This window comes from Scyliorhinus torazame, chromosome 5, assembly GCF_047496885.1.
Source record: "Scyliorhinus torazame isolate Kashiwa2021f chromosome 5, sScyTor2.1, whole genome shotgun sequence".
In the NCBI taxonomy this organism is placed as follows: domain Eukaryota; kingdom Metazoa; phylum Chordata; class Chondrichthyes; order Carcharhiniformes; family Scyliorhinidae; genus Scyliorhinus; species Scyliorhinus torazame.
The window spans coordinates 94,124,418-94,146,714 of NC_092711.1; the positions used below are offsets into that span (position 1 = coordinate 94,124,418).

At 54.9% G+C, this 22,297-nt stretch overlaps 1 protein-coding gene and 1 gene segment (V, D, J or C); one reads left to right on the forward strand and one right to left on the reverse strand.

Annotated features, from left to right (window-relative positions):
• Positions 1-22,252, forward strand: part of LOC140417801 (Ig heavy chain C region-like) — a 33,077-nt gene extending 10,825 nt beyond the window's left edge. Inside the window, 3 exon segments of the C gene segment in view lie at positions 20,311-20,607; positions 20,801-21,106; positions 21,933-22,252. Of these exon segments, the coding sequence occupies positions 20,311-20,607; positions 20,801-21,106; positions 21,933-22,252 (923 nt within the window).
• Positions 1-22,297, reverse strand: part of LOC140418994 (uncharacterized) — a 578,165-nt gene that overhangs the window by 496,148 nt on the left and 59,720 nt on the right. The gene's annotated exons all lie outside the window — the stretch shown is intronic.

Here is a 22,297-nt window from a genome sequence, read left to right on the forward strand (position 1 = left end):
CACTCACACGCCCTCACTCACACGCCCTCACTCACACGCCCTCACTCACACGCCCTCACTCACACCCCTCACTCGCACGCCCTCACTCACACGCCCTCACTCACACGCCCTCACTCACACGCCCTCACTCACACGCCCTCACTCACACGCCCTCACTCACACGCCCTCACTCACACGCCCTCACTCACACGCCCTCACTCACACAACCTGACTCACACACCCTCACTGACACACCCTCAATCATACACCCTCACTGACACACCCTCACACACACACCCTCACTGACACACCCTCACACACACACCCTCACTCACACACCCTCACTCACACACCCTCACTCACACACCCTCACTCACACACCCTCACTCACACACCCTCACTCACACACCCTCACTCACACACCCTCACACACACACCCTCACACACACACCCTCACACACACCCTCACACACACCCTCACTCATACACCTGCAGTCACACACGTCCTCATACACCCTCACTAACCCGCACTTTCACACACACATTCACACACACCGTCTCACTCCCCCACTCACACACCCTCGCTCACATACCTTCTCATACACCCTCACTAACCCACCCGCTCACACACACATTCACACACACACCGTTTCACACCCTCACTCACACACCATCACTCACACACCCTCACTCACACACCCTCACTCACACACCATCACTCACACACCCTCACTCACACACCCTCTCACACACACACACTCACAGCTCTCACTCACCCACCCACATTCATTCGCCCTCACTCACACACCCTCACTCACACACCCTCACTCACACGCCCTCACTCACACACCCTCACTCACTCACACGCCCTCCCTCACACGCCCTCCCTCACACGCCCTCACTCACACGCCCTCACTCACACGCCCTCACTCACACGCCCTCACTCACACGCCCTCACTCACACGCCCTCACTCACACGCCCTCACTCACACGCCCTCACTCACACGCCCTCACTCACACGCCCTCACTCACACGCCCTCACTCACACGCCCTCACTCACACACCCTCACTCACACACCCTCACTCACACACCCTCACACACACACCCTCACACACACATCCTCACACACACCCTCACACACACCCTCACTCATACACCTGCAGTCACACACGTCCTCATACACCCTCACTAACCCGCACTTTCACACACACATTCACACACACCGTCTCACTCCCCCACTCACCAACCCTCGCTGACATACCCTCTCACACAACCTCACTCACACACTCTCTCACACACGCTCTCACACAACCTCTCTTACACGCCCTCACTCACACCCTCACTCATACACCCTCTCACACACACCCTCATACACCCTCACTCACACGCCCTCACTCACACGCCCTCACTCACACACCCTCACTCACACGCCCTCACTCACACGCCCTCACTCACAAACCCTCACTCACACACCCTCACTCTCTCACCCTCACTCACACACCCTCACTCACACACCCTCACACACACACCCTCACTCACACACCCTCACTCACACACCCTCACTCACACACCCTCACTCACACACCCTCACTCATACACCCTCAGTCACACACACCCTCAGTCACACACCCTCATACACACTCACTAACCCACCGTCTCACACACACATTCACACACACACCGTCTCACACTACACTCACACACCCTCTCACACAACCTCACTCTCACACACCCTCACTCACACACCCTCACTCACACACCCTCACTCACACACCCTCACTCACACACCCTCACTCACACACCCTCGCACACACACCCTCACTCACACACCCTCACTCACACACCCTCATTCACACACCCTCACTCACACACCCTCACTCACACACCCTCACTCACACACCTTCACTCACTCACCCTCACTCACACAACCTCACTCACACACCCTCACACACACACCCTCATTCACACACCCTCACTCACACACCCTCACTCACACACCCTCACTCACACACAACCTTATTCACACACCCTCACTCACATACCCTCACTCACCCACCCTCACTCACACCCCCTCAAACACACACCCTCACTCACACACCCTCACTCACACACCCTCACACACCCTGACTCACACACCCTGACTCACACACCCTCACTCACACACCCTCACTCACACACCCTCACTCACACACCCTCACTCACACACCCTCACTCACACACCCTCACTCACACACCCTCACTCACACACCCTCACTCACACACCCTCACTCACACACCCTCACTCACACACCCTCACTGACACACCCTCACTCACACACCCTCATTCACCCACCCTTACTCACCCACCCTCACTCACCCACCCTCACTCACACACCCTCACTCACACACCCTCACTCACACACCCTCACACACCCTGACTCACACACCCTGACTCACACACCCTCACTCACACACCCTCAAACACACACCCTGACTCACACACCCTCACACACCCTCACTCACACACCCTCACTCACACACCCTCACTCACACACCCTCACTCACACACCCTCACTCACACACCCTCACTCACACACCCTCACTCACATACCCTCACTCACACACCCTCACTCACACACCCTCACTCACACACACCGTCACTCACACACACAACTCACACACCCTCACTCACACCCCCTCAGTCACACACACCCTCATACACCCTCACTAACCCACCCGCTCACACACACATTCACACACACACCGTTTCACACCCTCACTCACACACCATCACTCACACACCCTCACTCACAAACCCTCACTCACACACCATCACTCACACACCCTCACTCACACACCCTCTCACACACACACACTCACAGCTCTCACTCACCCACCCACATTCGTTCGCCCTCACTCACACACCCTCACTCACACACCCTCACTCACACGCCCTCACTCACACACCCTCACTCACACGCCCTCACTCACACGCCCTCCCTCACACACCCTCACTCACACGCCCTCACTCACACACCCTCACTCACACGCCCTCACTCACACGCCCTCCCTCACACACCCTCCCTCACACACCCTCCCTCACACACCCTCACTCACACACCCTCACTCACACACCCTCACTCACACGCCCTCACTCACACGCCCTCACTCACACGCCCTCACTCACACGCCCTCACTCACACGCCCTCACTCACACGCCCTCACTCACACGCCCTCACTCACACGCCCACACTCACACGCCCTCACTCACACGCCCTCACTCACACGCCCTCACTCACACGCCCTCACTCACACGCCCTCACTCACACACCCTCACTCACACATCCTCTCACACACACAAACTCACACACCCTCTTACACACCCTCTTACACACCCTCTCACACACCCTCTCACACACCCTCTTACACACCCTCTCACACACACACACACTCACAGCTCCCACTCTCCCACCCACACACACCCTCACTCACCCACCCACATTCATTCGCCCTCACTCATACACCCTCACTCACACACCCTCACTCACACACCCTCATACACCCACACTCACATACCCTCACTCACACACCCTCACTCACACACCCTCACTCACACACACTCACTCACACACCCTCTCACACACACCGTCACTCACACACCGTCACTCTCATACCCTCACTCACACAACCCTCACTCTCTCATCCTCACTCACACGCCAAACTTACACCCTCATTCACACGCCCTCACTCACACACCCTCGCGCACACACCCTCACTCACACACCTTCACTCACACACCTTCACTCACACACCCTCACTCAAACAACCTCACTCACACACCCTCACACACACACCCTCATTCACACACCCTCACTCACACACAACCTCATTCACACACCCTCACTCACATACCCTCACTCACCCTCCCTCACTCACACACCCTCAAACACACGCCCTCAAACACACGCCCTCACTCACACACCCTCACTCACACAACCTCACTCACACACCCTCATTCACACACCCTCATTCACACACATTCACTCACACACCCTCACACACACACCCTCACTCACACACCCTCATACACCCACACTGACATACACTCACTCACACACCCTCACTCACACACCCTCACTCGCACACCCTCTCACACACACCGTCACTCACACACCCTCACTCTCATACCCTCACTCACACACCCTCACTCACACCCTCTCATAGATCTCACTCACTCAACCACCCACATTCATTCACCCTCACTCAAAGTCTCACTCACACACCCTCACTCACAAACCCTCACTCACACACCCTCTCACACACACAGTCACTCACACACCATCACTCTCATACCCTCACTCACACAACCTCACTCACACGCCCTCACTTACACCCTCATTCACACGCCCTCACTCACACACCCTTACATATACACCCTCACTCAAACCCTCACTCACACACACTCACACACCCTCACAAACACACCCTCACTCACACCCTCACTCTCACACTCTCAATCACACACCCTCACTCCCACACCCTCACTCACACACCCTCACTCACACAACCTGACTCACACACCCTCACACACACACCCTCACTCACACACCCTCAATCATACACCCTCACTGACACACCCTCACACACACACCCTCACTGACACACCCTCACACACACACCCTCACTCACACACCCTCACTCACACACCCTCACTCACACACCCTCACTCACACACCCTCACTCACACACCCTCACTCACACACCCTCACTCACACACCCTCACACACACACCCTCACACACACACCCTCACACACACACCCTCACACACACCCTCACTCATACACCTGCAGTCACACACGTCCTCATACACCCTCACTAACCCGCACTTTCACACACACATTCACACACACCGTCTCACTCCCCCACTCACACACCCTCGCTCACATACCCTCTCACACAACCTCACTCACACACTCTCTCACACACGCTCTCACACACAGACTCACACAACCTCTCTCACACGCCCTCACTCACACCCTCACTCATACACCCTCTCACACACACCCTCATACACCCTCACTCACACCCTCACTCACACGCCCTCACTCACACGCCCTCACTCACACGCCCTCACTCACACGCCCTCACTCACACGCCCTCACTCACACGCCCTCACTCACACGCCCTCACTCACACGCCCTCACTCACACACCCTCACTCACACACCCTCACTCTCTCAGCCTCACTCACACACCCTCACTCACACACCCTCACACACACACCCTCACTCACACACCCTCACTCACACACCCTCACTCACACACCCTCACTCACACACCCTCACTCATACACCCTCAGTCACACACACCCTCAGTCACACACCCTCATACACCCTCACTAACCCACCCTCTCACACACACATTCACACACACACCGTCTCACACTACACTCACACACCCTCTCACACAACCTCACTCTCACACACCCTCACTCACACACCCTCACTCACGCACCCTCACTCACACACCCTCACTCACACACCCTCGCACACACACCCTCACACACACACCCTCACTCACACACCCTCACTCACACACCCTCACTCACACACCCTCACTCACACACCTTCACTCACTCACCCTCACTCACACAACCTCACTCACACACCCTCACACACACACCCTCATTCACACACCCTCACTCACACACCCTCACTCACACACCCTCACTCACACACAACCTTATTCACACACCCTCACTCACATACCCTCACTCACCCACCCTCACTCACACCCCCTCAAACACACACCCTCACTCACACACCCTCACACACCCTGACTCACACACCCTCACTCACACACCCTCACTCACACACCCTCACTCACACACCCTCACTCAGACACCCTCACTCACACACCCTCACTCACACACCCTCACTCACACACCCTCACTCACACACCCTCACTCACACACCCTCACTCACACACCCTCACTCACACACCCTCACTCACACACCCTCACTCACACACCCTCACTCACACACCCTCACACACCCTGACTCACACACCCTCACTCACACACCCTCACTCACACACCCTCAAACACACACCCTGACTCACACACCCTCACACACCCTCACTCACACACCCTCACTCACACACCCTCACTCACACACCCTCACTCACACACCCTCACTCACACACCCTCACTCACACACCCTCACTCACACACCCTCACTCACACACACCGTCACTCACACACACAACTCACACACCCTCACTCACACCCCCTCAGTCACACACACCCTCATACACCCTCACTAACCCACCCGCTCACACACACATTCACACACACACCGTTTCACACCCTCACTCACACACCATCACTCACACACCCTCACTCACACACCCTCACTCACACACCCTCACTCACACACCCTCACTCACACACCCTCACTCACACACACCGTCACTCACACACACAACTCACACACCCTCACTCACACCCCCTCAGTCACACACACCCTCCTACACCCTCACTAACCCACCCGCTCACACACACATTCACACACACACCGTTTCACACCCTCACTCACACACCATCACTCACACACCCTCACTCACACACCCTCACTCACACACCATCACTCACACACCCTCACTCACACACCCTCTCACACACACACACTCACAGCTCTCACTCACCCACCCACATTCATTCGCCCTCACTCACACACCCACACTCACACACCCTCACTCACATGCCCTCACTCACACACCCTCACTCACACACCCTCACTCACACGCCCTCCCTCACACGCCCTCACTCACACGCCCTCACTCACACGCCCTCACTCACACGCCCTCACTCACACGCCCTCACTCACACGCCCTCACTCACACCCCTCACTCGCACGCCCTCACTCACACGCCCTCACTCACACGCCCTCACTCACACGCCCTCACTCACACGCCCTCACTCACACGCCCTCACTCACACGCCCTCACTCACACGCCCTCACTCACACGCCCTCACTCACACAACCTGACTCACACACCCTCACTGACACACCCTCAATCATACACCCTCACTGACACACCCTCACACACACACCCTCACTGACACACCCTCACACACACACCCTCACTCACACACCCTCACTCACACACCCTCACTCACACACCCTCACTCACACACCCTCACCCACACACCCTCACTCACACACCCTCACACACACACCCTCACACACACACCCTCACACACACCCTCACACACACCCTCACTCATACACCTGCAGTCACACACGTCCTCATACACCCTCACTAACCCGCACTTTCACACACACATTCACACACACCGTCTCACTCCCCCACTCACACACCCTCGCTCACATACCTTCTCATACACCCTCACTAACCCACCCGCTCACACACACATTCACACACACACCGTTTCACACCCTCACTCACACACCATCACTCACACACCCTCACTCACACACCCTCACTCACACACCATCACTCACACACCCTCACTCACACACCCTCTCACACACACACACTCACAGCTCTCACTCACCCACCCACATTCATTCGCCCTCACTCACACACCCTCACTCACACACCCTCACTCACACGCCCTCACTCACACACCCTCACTCACTCACACGCCCTCCCTCACACGCCCTCCCTCACACGCCCTCACTCACACGCCCTCACTCACACGCCCTCACTCACACGCCCTCACTCACACGCCCTCACTCACACGCCCTCACTCACACGCCCTCACTCACACGCCCTCACTCACACGCCCTCACTCACACGCCCTCACTCACACGCCCTCACTCACACGCCCTCACTCACACGCCCTCACTCACACGCCCTCACTCACACACCCTCACTCACACACCCTCACTCACACACCCTCACACACACACCCTCACACACACATCCTCACACACACCCTCACACACACCCTCACTCATACACCTGCAGTCACACACGTCCTCATACACCCTCACTAACCCGCACTTTCACACACACATTCACACACACCGTCTCACTCCCCCACTCACCAACCCTCGCTGACATACCCTCTCACACAACCTCACTCACACACTCTCTCACACACGCTCTCACACAACCTCTCTTACACGCCCTCACTCACACCCTCACTCATACACCCTCTCACACGCACCCTCATACACCCTCACTCACACGCCCTCACTCACACGCCCTCACTCACACACCCTCACTCACACGCCCTCACTCACACGCCCTCACTCACAAACCCTCACTCACACACCCTCACTCTCTCACCCTCACTCACACACCCTCACTCACACACCCTCACACACACACCCTCACTCACACACCCTCACTCACACACCCTCACTCACACACCCTCACTCACACACCCTCACTCATACACCCTCAGTCACACACACCCTCAGTCACACACCCTCATACACACTCACTAACCCACCGTCTCACACACACATTCACACACACACCGTCTCACACTACACTCACACACCCTCTCACACAACCTCACTCTCACACACCCTCACTCACACACCCTCACTCACACACCCTCACTCACACACCCTCACTCACACACCCTCACTCACACACCCTCGCACACACACCCTCACTCACACACCCTCACTCACACACCCTCATTCACACACCCTCACTCACACACCCTCACTCACACACCCTCACTCACACACCTTCACTCACTCACCCTCACTCACACAACCTCACTCACACACCCTCACACACACACCCTCATTCACACACCCTCACTCACACACCCTCACTCACACACCCTCACTTACACACAACCTTATTCACACACCCTCACTCACATACCCTCACTCACCCACCCTCACTCACACCCCCTCAAACACACACCCTCACTCACACACCCTCACTCACACACCCTCACACACCCTGACTCACACACCCTGACTCACACACCCTCACTCACACACCCTCACTCACACACCCTCACTCACACACCCTCACTCACACACCCTCACTCACACACCCTCACTCACACACCCTCACTCACACACCCTCACTCACACACCCTCACTCACACACCCTCACTCACACACCCTCACTGACACACCCTCACTCACACACCCTCATTCACCCACCCTTACTCACCCACCCTCACTCACCCACCCTCACTCACACACCCTCACTCACACACCCTCACTCACACACCCTCACACACCCTGACTCACACACCCTGACTCACACACCCTCACTCACACACCCTCAAACACACACCCTGACTCACACACCCTCACACACCCTCACTCACACACCCTCACTCACACACCCTCACTCACACACCCTCACTCACACACCCTCACTCACACACCCTCACTCACACACCCTCACTCACATACCCTCACTCACACACCCTCACTCACACACCCTCACTCACACACACCGTCACTCACACACACAACTCACACACCCTCACTCACACCCCCTCAGTCACACACACCCTCATACACCCTCACTAACCCACCCGCTCACACACACATTCACACACACACCGTTTCACACCCTCACTCACACACCATCACTCACACACCCTCACTCACAAACCCTCACTCACACACCATCACTCACACACCCTCACTCACACACCCTCTCACACACACACACTCACAGCTCTCACTCACCCACCCACATTCGTTCGCCCTCACTCACACACCCTCACTCACACACCCTCACTCACACGCCCTCACTCACACACCCTCACTCACACGCCCTCACTCACACGCCCTCCCTCACACACCCTCACTCACACGCCCTCACTCACACACCCTCACTCACACGCCCTCACTCACACGCCCTCCCTCACACACCCTCCCTCACACACCCTCCCTCACACACCCTCACTCACACACCCTCACTCACACACCCTCACTCACACGCCCTCACTCACACGCCCTCACTCACACGCCCTCACTCACACGCCCTCACTCACACGCCCTCACTCACACGCCCTCACTCACACGCCCTCACTCACACGCCCACACTCACACGCCCTCACTCACACGCCCTCACTCACACGCCCTCACTCACACGCCCTCACTCACACGCCCTCACTCACACACCCTCACTCACACATCCTCTCACACACACAAACTCACACACCCTCTTACACACCCTCTTACACACCCTCTCACACACCCTCTCACACACCCTCTTACACACCCTCTCACACACACACACACTCACAGCTCCCACTCTCCCACCCACACACACCCTCACTCACCCACCCACATTCATTCGCCCTCACTCATACACCCTCACTCACACACCCTCACTCACACACCCTCATACACCCACACTCACATACCCTCACTCACACACCCTCACTCACACACCCTCACTCACACACACTCACTCACACACCCTCTCACACACACCGTCACTCACACACCGTCACTCTCATACCCTCACTCACACAACCCTCACTCTCTCATCCTCACTCACACGCCAAACTTACACCCTCATTCACACGCCCTCACTCACACACCCTCGCGCACACACCCTCACTCACACACCTTCACTCACACACCTTCACTCACACACCCTCACTCAAACAACCTCACTCACACACCCTCACACACACACCCTCATTCACACACCCTCACTCACACACAACCTCATTCACACACCCTCACTCACATACCCTCACTCACCCTCCCTCACTCACACACCCTCAAACACACGCCCTCAAACACACGCCCTCACTCACACACCCTCACTCACACAACCTCACTCACACACCCTCATTCACACACCCTCATTCACACACATTCACTCACACACCCTCACACACACACCCTCACTCACACACCCTCATACACCCACACTGACATACACTCACTCACACACCCTCACTCACACACCCTCACTCGCACACCCTCTCACACACACCGTCACTCACACACCCTCACTCTCATACCCTCACTCACACACCCTCACTCACACCCTCTCATAGATCTCACTCACTCAACCACCCACATTCATTCACCCTCACTCAAAGTCTCACTCACACACCCTCACTCACAAACCCTCACTCACACACCCTCTCACACACACAGTCACTCACACACCATCACTCTCATACCCTCACTCACACAACCTCACTCACACGCCCTCACTTACACCCTCATTCACACGCCCTCACTCACACACCCTTACATATACACCCTCACTCAAACCCTCACTCACACACACTCACACACCCTCACAAACACACCCTCACTCACACCCTCACTCTCACACTCTCAATCACACACCCTCACTCCCACACCCTCACTCACACACCCTCACTCACACAACCTGACTCACACACCCTCACACACACACCCTCACTCACACACCCTCAATCATACACCCTCACTGACACACCCTCACACACACACCCTCACTGACACACCCTCACACACACACCCTCACTCACACACCCTCACTCACACACCCTCACTCACACACCCTCACTCACACACCCTCACTCACACACCCTCACTCACACACCCTCACTCACACACCCTCACACACACACCCTCACACACACACCCTCACACACACACCCTCACACACACCCTCACTCATACACCTGCAGTCACACACGTCCTCATACACCCTCACTAACCCGCACTTTCACACACACATTCACACACACCGTCTCACTCCCCCACTCACACACCCTCGCTCACATACCCTCTCACACAACCTCACTCACACACTCTCTCACACACGCTCTCACACACAGACTCACACAACCTCTCTCACACGCCCTCACTCACACCCTCACTCATACACCCTCTCACACACACCCTCATACACCCTCACTCACACCCTCACTCACACGCCCTCACTCACACGCCCTCACTCACACGCCCTCACTCACACGCCCTCACTCACACGCCCTCACTCACACGCCCTCACTCACACGCCCTCACTCACACGCCCTCACTCACACGCCCTCACTCACACACCCTCACTCTCTCAGCCTCACTCACACACCCTCACTCACACACCCTCACACACACACCCTCACTCACACACCCTCACTCACACACCCTCACTCACACACCCTCACTCACACACCCTCACTCATACACCCTCAGTCACACACACCCTCAGTCACACACCCTCATACACCCTCACTAACCCACCCTCTCACACACACATTCACACACACACCGTCTCACACTACACTCACACACCCTCTCACACAACCTCACTCTCACACACCCTCACTCACACACCCTCACTCACGCACCCTCACTCACACACCCTCACTCACACACCCTCGCACACACACCCTCACACACACACCCTCACTCACACACCCTCACTCACACACCCTCACTCACACACCCTCACTCACACACCTTCACTCACTCACCCTCACTCACACAACCTCACTCACACACCCTCACACACACACCCTCATTCACACACCCTCACTCACACACCCTCACTCACACACCCTCACTCACACACAACCTTATTCACACACCCTCACTCACATACCCTCACTCACCCACCCTCACTCACACCCCCTCAAACACACACCCTCACTCACACACCCTCACACACCCTGACTCACACACCCTCACTCACACACCCTCACTCACACACCCTCACTCACACACCCTCACTCAGACACCCTCACTCACACACCCTCACACACACACCCTCACTCACACACCCTCACTCACACACCCTCACTCACACACCCTCACTCACACACCCTCACTCACACACCCTCACTCACACACCCTCACTCACACACCCTCACACACCCTGACTCACACACCCTCACTCACACACCCTCACTCACAAACCCTCAAACACACACCCTGACTCACACACCCTCACACACCCTCACTCACACACCCTCACTCACACACCCTCACTCACACACCCTCACTCACACACCCTCACTCACACACCCTCACTCACACACCCTCACTCACACACCCTCACTCACACACACCGTCACTCACACACACAACTCACACACCCTCACTCACACCCCCTCAGTCACACACACCCTCATACACCCTCACTAACCCACCCGCTCACACACACATTCACACACACACCGTTTCACACCCTCACTCACACACCATCACTCACACACCCTCACTCACACACCCTCACTCACACACCCTCACTCACACACCCTCACTCACACACCCTCACTCACACACACCGTCACTCACACACACAACTCACACACCCTCACTCACACCCCCTCAGTCACACACACCCTCCTACACCCTCACTAACCCACCCGCTCACACACACATTCACACACACACTGTTTCACACCCTCACTCACACACCATCACTCACACACCCTCACTCACACACCCTCACTCACACACCATCACTCACACACCCTCACTCACACACCCTCTCACACACACACACTCACAGCTCTCACTCACCCACCCACATTCATTCGCCCTCACTCACACACCCACACTCACACACCCTCACTCACATGCCCTCACTCACACACCCTCACTCACACACCCTCACTCACACGCCCTCCCTCACACGCCCTCACTCACACGCCCTCACTCACACGCCCTCACTCACACGCCCTCACTCACACGCCCTCACTCACACGCCCTCACTCACACCCCTCACTCACACGCCCTCACTCACACGCCCTCACTCACACGCCCTCACTCACACGCCCTCACTCACACGCCCTCACTCACACGCCCTCACTCACACGCCCTCACTCACACGCCCTCACTCACACGCCCTCACTCACACAACCTGACTCACACACCCTCACTCACACACCCTCAATCATACACCCTCACTGACACACCCTCACACACACACCCTCACTGACACACCCTCACACACACACCCTCACTCACACACCCTCACTCACACACCCTCACTCACACACCCTCACTCACACACCCTCACTCACACACCCTCACACACACACCCTCACACACACACCCTCACACACACCCTCACACACACCCTCACTCATACACCTGCAGTCACACACGTCCTCATACACCCTCACTAACCCGCACTTTCACACACACATTCACACACACCGTCTCACTCCCCCACTCACACACCCTCGCTCACATACCTTCTCATACACCCTCACTAACCCACCCGCTCACACACACATTCACACACACACCGTTTCACACCCTCACTCACACACCATCACTCACACACCCTCACTCACACACCCTCACTCACACACCATCACTCACACACCCTCACTCACACACCCTCTCACACACACACACTCACAGCTCTCACTCACCCACCCACATTCATTCGCCCTCACTCACACACCCTCACTCACACACCCTCACTCACACGCCCTCACTCACACACCCTCACTCACTCACACGCCCTCCCTCACACGCCCTCACTCACACGCCCTCACTCACACGCCCTCACTCACACGCCCTCACTCACACGCCCTCACTCACACGCCCTCACTCACACGCCCTCACTCACACGCCCTCACTCACACGCCCTCACTCACACGCCCTCACTCACACGCCCTCACTCACACGCCCTCACTCACACGCCCTCACTCACACGCCCTCACTCACACGCCCTCACTCACACACCCTCACTCACACACCCTCACACACACACCCTCACACACACATCCTCACACACACCCTCACACACACCCTCACTCATACACCTGCAGTCACACACGTCCTCATACACCCTCACTAACCCGCACTTTCACACACACATTCACACACACCGTCTCACTCCCCCACTCACCAACCCTCGCTGACATACCCTCTCACACAACCTCACTCACACACTCTCTCACACACGCTCTCACACACAGACTCACACAACCTCTCTTACACGCCCTCACTCACACCCTCACTCATACACCCTCTCACACACACCCTCATACACCCTCACTCACACGCCCTCACTCACACGCCCTCACTCACACACCCTCACTCACACGCCCTCACTCACACGCCCTCACTCACACACCCTCACTCACACACCCTCACTCTCTCACCCTCACTCACACACCCTCACACACACACCCTCACACACACACCCTCACTCACACACCCTCACTCACACACCCTCACTCACACACCCTCACTCACACACCCTCACTCATACACCCTCAGTCACACACACCCTCAGTCACACACCCTCATACACACTCACTAACCCACCCTCTCACACACACATTCACACACACACCGTCTCATACTACACTCACACACCCTCTCACACAACCTCACTCTCACACACCCTCACTCACACACCCTCACTCACACACCCTCACTCACACACCCTCACTCACACACCCTCACTCACACACCCTCGCACACACACCCTCACTCACACACCCTCACTCACACACCCTCATTCACACACCCTCACTCACACACCCTCACTCACACACCCTCACTCACACACCTTCACTCACTCACCCTCACTCACACAACCTCACTCACACACCCTCACACACACACCCTCATTCACACACCCTCACTCACACACCCTCACTCACACACCCTCACTCACACACAACCTTATTCACACACCCTCACTCACATACCCTCACTCACCCACCCTCACTCACACCCCCTCAAACACACACCCTCACTCACACACCCTCACTCACACACCCTCACACACCCTGACTCACACACCCTGACTCACACACCCTGACTCACACACCCTCACTCACACACCCTCACTCACACACCCTCACTCACACACCCTCACTCACACACCCTCACTCACACACCCTCACTCACACACCCTCACTCACACACCCTCACTCACACACCCTCACTCACACACCCTCACTGACACACCCTCACTCACACACCCTCATTCACCCACCCTTACTCACCCACCCTCACTCACCCACCCTCACTCACACACCCTCACTCACACACCCTCCCTCACACACCCTGACTCACACACCCTGACTCACACACCCTCACTCACACACCCTCAAACACACACCCTGACTCACACACCCTCACACACCCTCACTCACACACCCTCACTCACACACCCTCACTCACACACCCTCACTCACACACCCTCACTCACACACCCTCACTCACACACCCTCACTCACACACCCTCACTCACACACCCTCACTCACATACCCTCACTCACACACCCTCACTCACACACCCTCACTCACACACACCGTCACTCACACACACAACTCACACACCCTCACTCACACCCCCTCAGTCACACACACCCTCATACACCCTCACTAACCCACCCGCTCACACACACATTCACACACACACCGTTTCACACCCTCACTCACACACCATCACTCACACACCCTCACTCACGCACCCTCTCACACACACACACTCACAGCTCTCACTCACCCACCCACATTCGTTCGCCCTCACTCACACACCCTCACTCACACACCCTCACTCACACGCCCTCACTCACACACCCTCACTCACACGCCCTCACTCACACGCCCTCACTCACACACTCTCACTCACACGCCCTCACTCACACGCCCTCCCTCACACACCCTCCCTCACACACCCTCCCTCACACACCCTCACTCACACACCCTCACTCACACACCCTCACTCACACGCCCTCACTCACACGCCCTCACTCACACGCCCTCACTCACACGCCCTCACTCACACGCCCTCACTCACACGCCCTCACTCACACACCCTCACTCACACGCCCTCACTCACACGCCCTCACTCACACGCCCTCACTCACACGCCCTCACTCACACGCCCTCACTCACACGCCCTCACTCACACGCCCTCACTCACACGCCCTCACTCACACGCCCTCACTCACACGCCCTCACTCACACGCCCTCACTCACACGCCCTCACTCACACGCCCTCACTCACACACCCTCACTCGCACGCCCTCACTCACACGCCCTCACTCGCACGCCCTCACTCGCACGCCCTCACTCACACGCCCTCACTCACACGCCCTCACTCACACGCCCTCACTCACACACCCTCACTCACACACCCTCACTCACACACCCTCACTCACACTGCTCACTCACATACCCTCACTCACACACCCTCACTCACACACCCTCACTCACACACCCTCACTCACACACTCACACTCACACACTCACACTCACACACTCACACTCACACACCCTCACTCACACACCCTCACTCACACACCCTCACTCACACACCCTCACTCACACACCCTCACTCACACACCCTCACTCTCACACCCTCACTCACACACTCACACTCACACACCCTCACTCACACACTCTCACTCACACACCCTCACTCACACACCCTCACTCACACACCCTCACTCACACACCCTCACTCACACACCCTCACTCACACACCCTCACTCACACACCCTCACTCACACACTCACACTCACACACCCTCACTCACACACTCTCACTCACACTCCCTCACTCACATATCCTCACTCACACACCCTCACTCACACAACCTCACTCACACACCCTCACTCACACACCCTCAATCATCCACCCTCACACACACACCCTCACACACACACCCTCACTCACACACCCTCACTCACACACCCTCACTCACACACACTCACTCACACACCCTCACTCACTCACACACCCTCACTCACTCACACACCCTCACTCACTCACACACCCTCACTCACACACCCTCACTCACACACCCTCACTCACTCAGCCTCACTCATACTCCCTCACTCACACCCCCTCACTCACACACCCTCACTCACACACCCTCACTCACACACCCTCACTCACACACTCTCACTCACACACTCTCACTCACACACCCTCACTCACACACCCTCACTCACACACTCTCACTCACACACTCTCACTCACACACCCTCACTCACACACCCTCACTCACACACCCTCACTCACACACCCTCACTCACACACCCTCACTCACACACACTCACTCACACACCCTCACTCACTCACACACCCTCACTCACTCACACACCCTCACTCACTCACACACCCTCACTCACACACCCTCACTCACACACCCTCACTCACTCAGCCTCACTCATACTCCCTCACTCACACCCCCTCACTCACACACCCTCACTCACACACCCTCACTCACACACCCTCACTCACACACCCTCACACACTCACCCTCACTCACCCACCTTCACTCACACACCCTCACTCACACACCCTCACTCACACACCATCACTCACACACCCTCACTCTCACACCCTCACTCACACACCCTCACTCACACACCCTCACTGGACTGTGACCTACACAGCTCAGTGAGCTGCATTGTGACGTACACAGCTCAGTGAGCTGGATTGTGACGTACACAGCTCAGTTAGCTGGATTGTGACGTACACAGCTCAGTGAGCTGGATTGTGACGTACACAGCTCAGTGAGCTGGATTGTGACGCACACTGCTCAGTTAGCTGGATTGTGACGTACACAGCTCAGTGAGCTGGATTGTGATGTACACAGCTCAGCTAGCTGGATTGTGACGTACACAGCTCAGTTAGCTGGATTGTGACGTACACAGCTCAGATAGCTGGATTGTGACGTACACAGCTCAGTGAGCTGGATTGTGACGTACACAGCTCAGCTAGCTGGATTGTGACGTACACAGCTCAGTTAGCTGGATTGTGACGTACACAGCTCAGATAGCTGGATTGTGACGTACACAGCTCAGTGAGCTGGATTGTGACGTACACAGCTCAGCTAGCTGGATTGTGACGTACACAGCTCAGTTAGCTGGATTGTGACGTACACAGCTCAGTGAGCTGGATTGTGACGTACACAGCTCAGTTAGCTGGATTGTGACGTACACAGCTCAGTGAGCTGGATTGTGACGTACACAGCTCAGATAGCTGGATTGTGACGCACACAGCTCAGTTAGCTGGATTGTGACGCACACTGCTCAGTTAGCTGGATTGTGACGTACACAGCTCAGATAGCTGGATTGTGACGTACGCAGCTCAGTTAGCTGGATTGTGACGTACACAGCTCAGTGAGCTGGATTGTGACGTACACAGCTCAGATAGCTGGATTGTGACGCACACTGCTCAGTTAGCTGGATTGTGACGTACACAGCTCAGTGAGCTGGATTGTGACGTACACAGCTCAGATAGCTGGATTGTGACGTACGCAGCTCAGTTAGCTGGATTGTGACGTACACAGCTCAGTTAGCTGGATTGTGACGTACACAGCTCAGATAGCTGGATTGTGACGCACACTGCTCAGTTAGCTGGATTGTGACGTACACAGCTCAGTTCGCTGAATTGTGAGGTACACAGCTCAGTTAGCTACATTGTGACGTACACAGCTCAGCTAGCTGGATTGTGACGTACACAGCTCAGTTAGCTGGATTGTGACGTACACAGCTCAGTTAGCTGGATTGCGACGTACACAGCTCAGTGAGCTGGATTGTGACGTACACAGCTCAGTTAGCTGGATTGTGACGTACACAGCTCAGTGAGCTGGATTGTGACGTACACAGCTCAGTGAGCTGGATTGTGACGTACACAGCTCAGTGAGCTGGATTGTGACGTACACAGCTCAGTTAGCTGGATTGTGACGTACACAGCTTAATTAGCTGGATTGTGACGTACACAGCTCAGTTAGCTGGATTGTGACGTACACAGCTTAATTAGCTGGATTGTGATGTACACAGCTCAGCTAGCTGGATTGTGACGTACACAGCTCAGTTAGCTGGATTGTGACGTACTCAGCTCAGTTAGCTGGATTGTGACGTACACAGCTCAGTAAGCTGGGCGGCTGGTTCGTGATGGAAAGCGACCCCAACAGCGCGAGTTCAATTGCTGTATCGGCTGAGGTTCTCATGAAGACCACCATTCTCAAACTTGCCCCTCATCTGAGATGTGCTGACCCTCAGGTCAAATCACCACAAGTCAGCTCTGAAAAGGAGAGCAGTCTCTGTGATTATGGCGCCATTTACATTTTATTTTACATGATGGCTGAAATAATGGGGAAAACCCTCTGCTCCTCTCATTCAATTCAATGAAAGTTACATCATTCAGGTGGCATCAAAATGCTATTTTTTGTCATGTGATAGAGATGGAGAGAGAGATGTGAGTTTCTATTGAGGGGCCATAGAGATGGTGATCCCCAAATGATAGACGCTGAAATGTGGATGTAACGTTTAATGAGAAAATATTCGGATAAACGCATGGTCACATTTTGAAGTGCTTGTTAACTTATAAATCACAAATAACAGAGTCTAACTTGTTGAATGGACCATTCTCCCCCAGCGACACCGTCTCCGCCCACTCTCTACAGCCTGGTCTCCTGTCAGCAACACAACAGCGACGGCTCCGTGACCTTCGGCTGTTTGGCGATGGACTACTCCCCAGAAATCACCAGCCTCACCTGGAAGAAAGATGGGCAGCTGATCACCACTGGAGTTAAGAAATACCCGTCAGTGAGAAACAAGAAGGGAACCTACACCCTGAGCAGTCAGTTAACCATCACCGAGTCAGAGGGGGGATGCAGCGAAATCAGCTGTGAGGTTCGACACAGCGGCTCAGACAAGAGCATTGGAATGGAATGTAAGTGTTGTGGAATCTGTGAGAAACAGACGCTTTGATTACTTTATTTACATCTTTGGTCATAACACATTTATGGTTCTCTGCATAGTTCTGATTCCTGCGAGAAATAGTGACCACAGAGAAACTGTTAAAATACAATTAGTAATTTTATTGATTACATCTTCAAGAAATGTCTAACTTGTGTTTCTTGAAGGTGGAGTCAACACTCCAAATGTTCTCCTCACCGTGAGTTCTAATGAAGAAATCTCAAGACAGAAATTTGCAACCATGGTCTGTTCAATCAACGATTTCCATCCAAAGTCAATGACGGTGAAGTGGCTGAAGAATGGACAAGCCATGGGTTCAGGATTTGTCACCTCGCCCCCCTGTGAAGTGAACGGGAACTTCTCGGCGAGCAGTCGGCTGACAGTCTCCGCTGGAGAATGGTTCAGCAAAGCGGTCTATACCTGCCAGGTCACTCATCAAGAGGTCACACAAAGTCAAAATATCACTGCGTCTGGTAAGAGACACAAACCGAGGAAACAATAAATCATCCTGCACTCTGATGTTAATCCAAATCAGGAATTTACTGAAGTTAGTGTAAAGCACAGAACAACTTCTAATTTACTGCCATGTAGTTTGTGTTTCATTCTGATGTAAGAGCTGCATGAGGGTTGCTTATCATTCACGATTTTATGAATATAGAAATAAATGTATCCCTATAATTTGAAGTAATTTAGTGAGTGAGGTGGATGAATGAAATGAAAATCGCTTATTGTCACAAGTAGGCTTCAAATGAAGTTACTGTGAAAAGCCCTTGGTCGCCACATTCCGGCGCCTGTTCGGGGAGGCTGGTATGGGAATTGGACCCGCGCTGGTGGCCTGCCTTGGTCTGCTTTAAAAGCCAGCGATTTAGCCCCGTGCTAAACCAGCCCCTGGTGGACTTGATACCAGCTTTATCCTGAGACGGCTGATTATATTTGAGAGTCAGTGGGTGTCTCAAACACTTAACTGATAACAGCTCCGGGGGAAAGTGTTGGAAAGTTCATCCAACCTATTTATGGATCAGCCTCCAGTACTTCGTTCCTGAGATCAGGAATGGAATATTTGTATTGGGAATGCTGAAATACTGATTCGTTCGAACGATATCGGGGCTGACTGTATTTCACAATGAGAATAGTTTTCACAAACCAAACTGATTTTCCATTGCGTATAGAAGATTAAAGGCGGTCTTTAGAGGTTGATGTTTCGAAGTTGATTCATTCCCATTTAGAGTTCAGGCTGAATCCTGTTGTCCTGATTCTGAAGATCAAACTTGGGTTGATTTCCACTTTTTTCATTCGCAGATCCTTCCCTTTGCACTGATGCCTCAGTAACAATACTGCCGCCACCAATAGAACAGGTCTTATTGGAGGCGACAGTAACCTTAACCTGCGTCATTTCGAATGCTCCTTATGGAGTCAACGTGTCCTGGAGTGAAGCGAAGAAGCCGCTGAAATCAGAGATTGCCGACCAGCCTGGGGCAGATACTGAGAGCGTGGTCAGCAAATTAAACATCTCGACACAAGCCTGGCTGAGTGGGGCTGTGTTTGACTGTGTGGCGAGCCATCAGGACCTGCCAACTCCTTTAAGAATTTCAATCCACAAAAAAATTGGTGAGCGGTGAGACTGAAGCAATAAGGGAGTCATTGTGTCTATTTCTAGTGTCAGT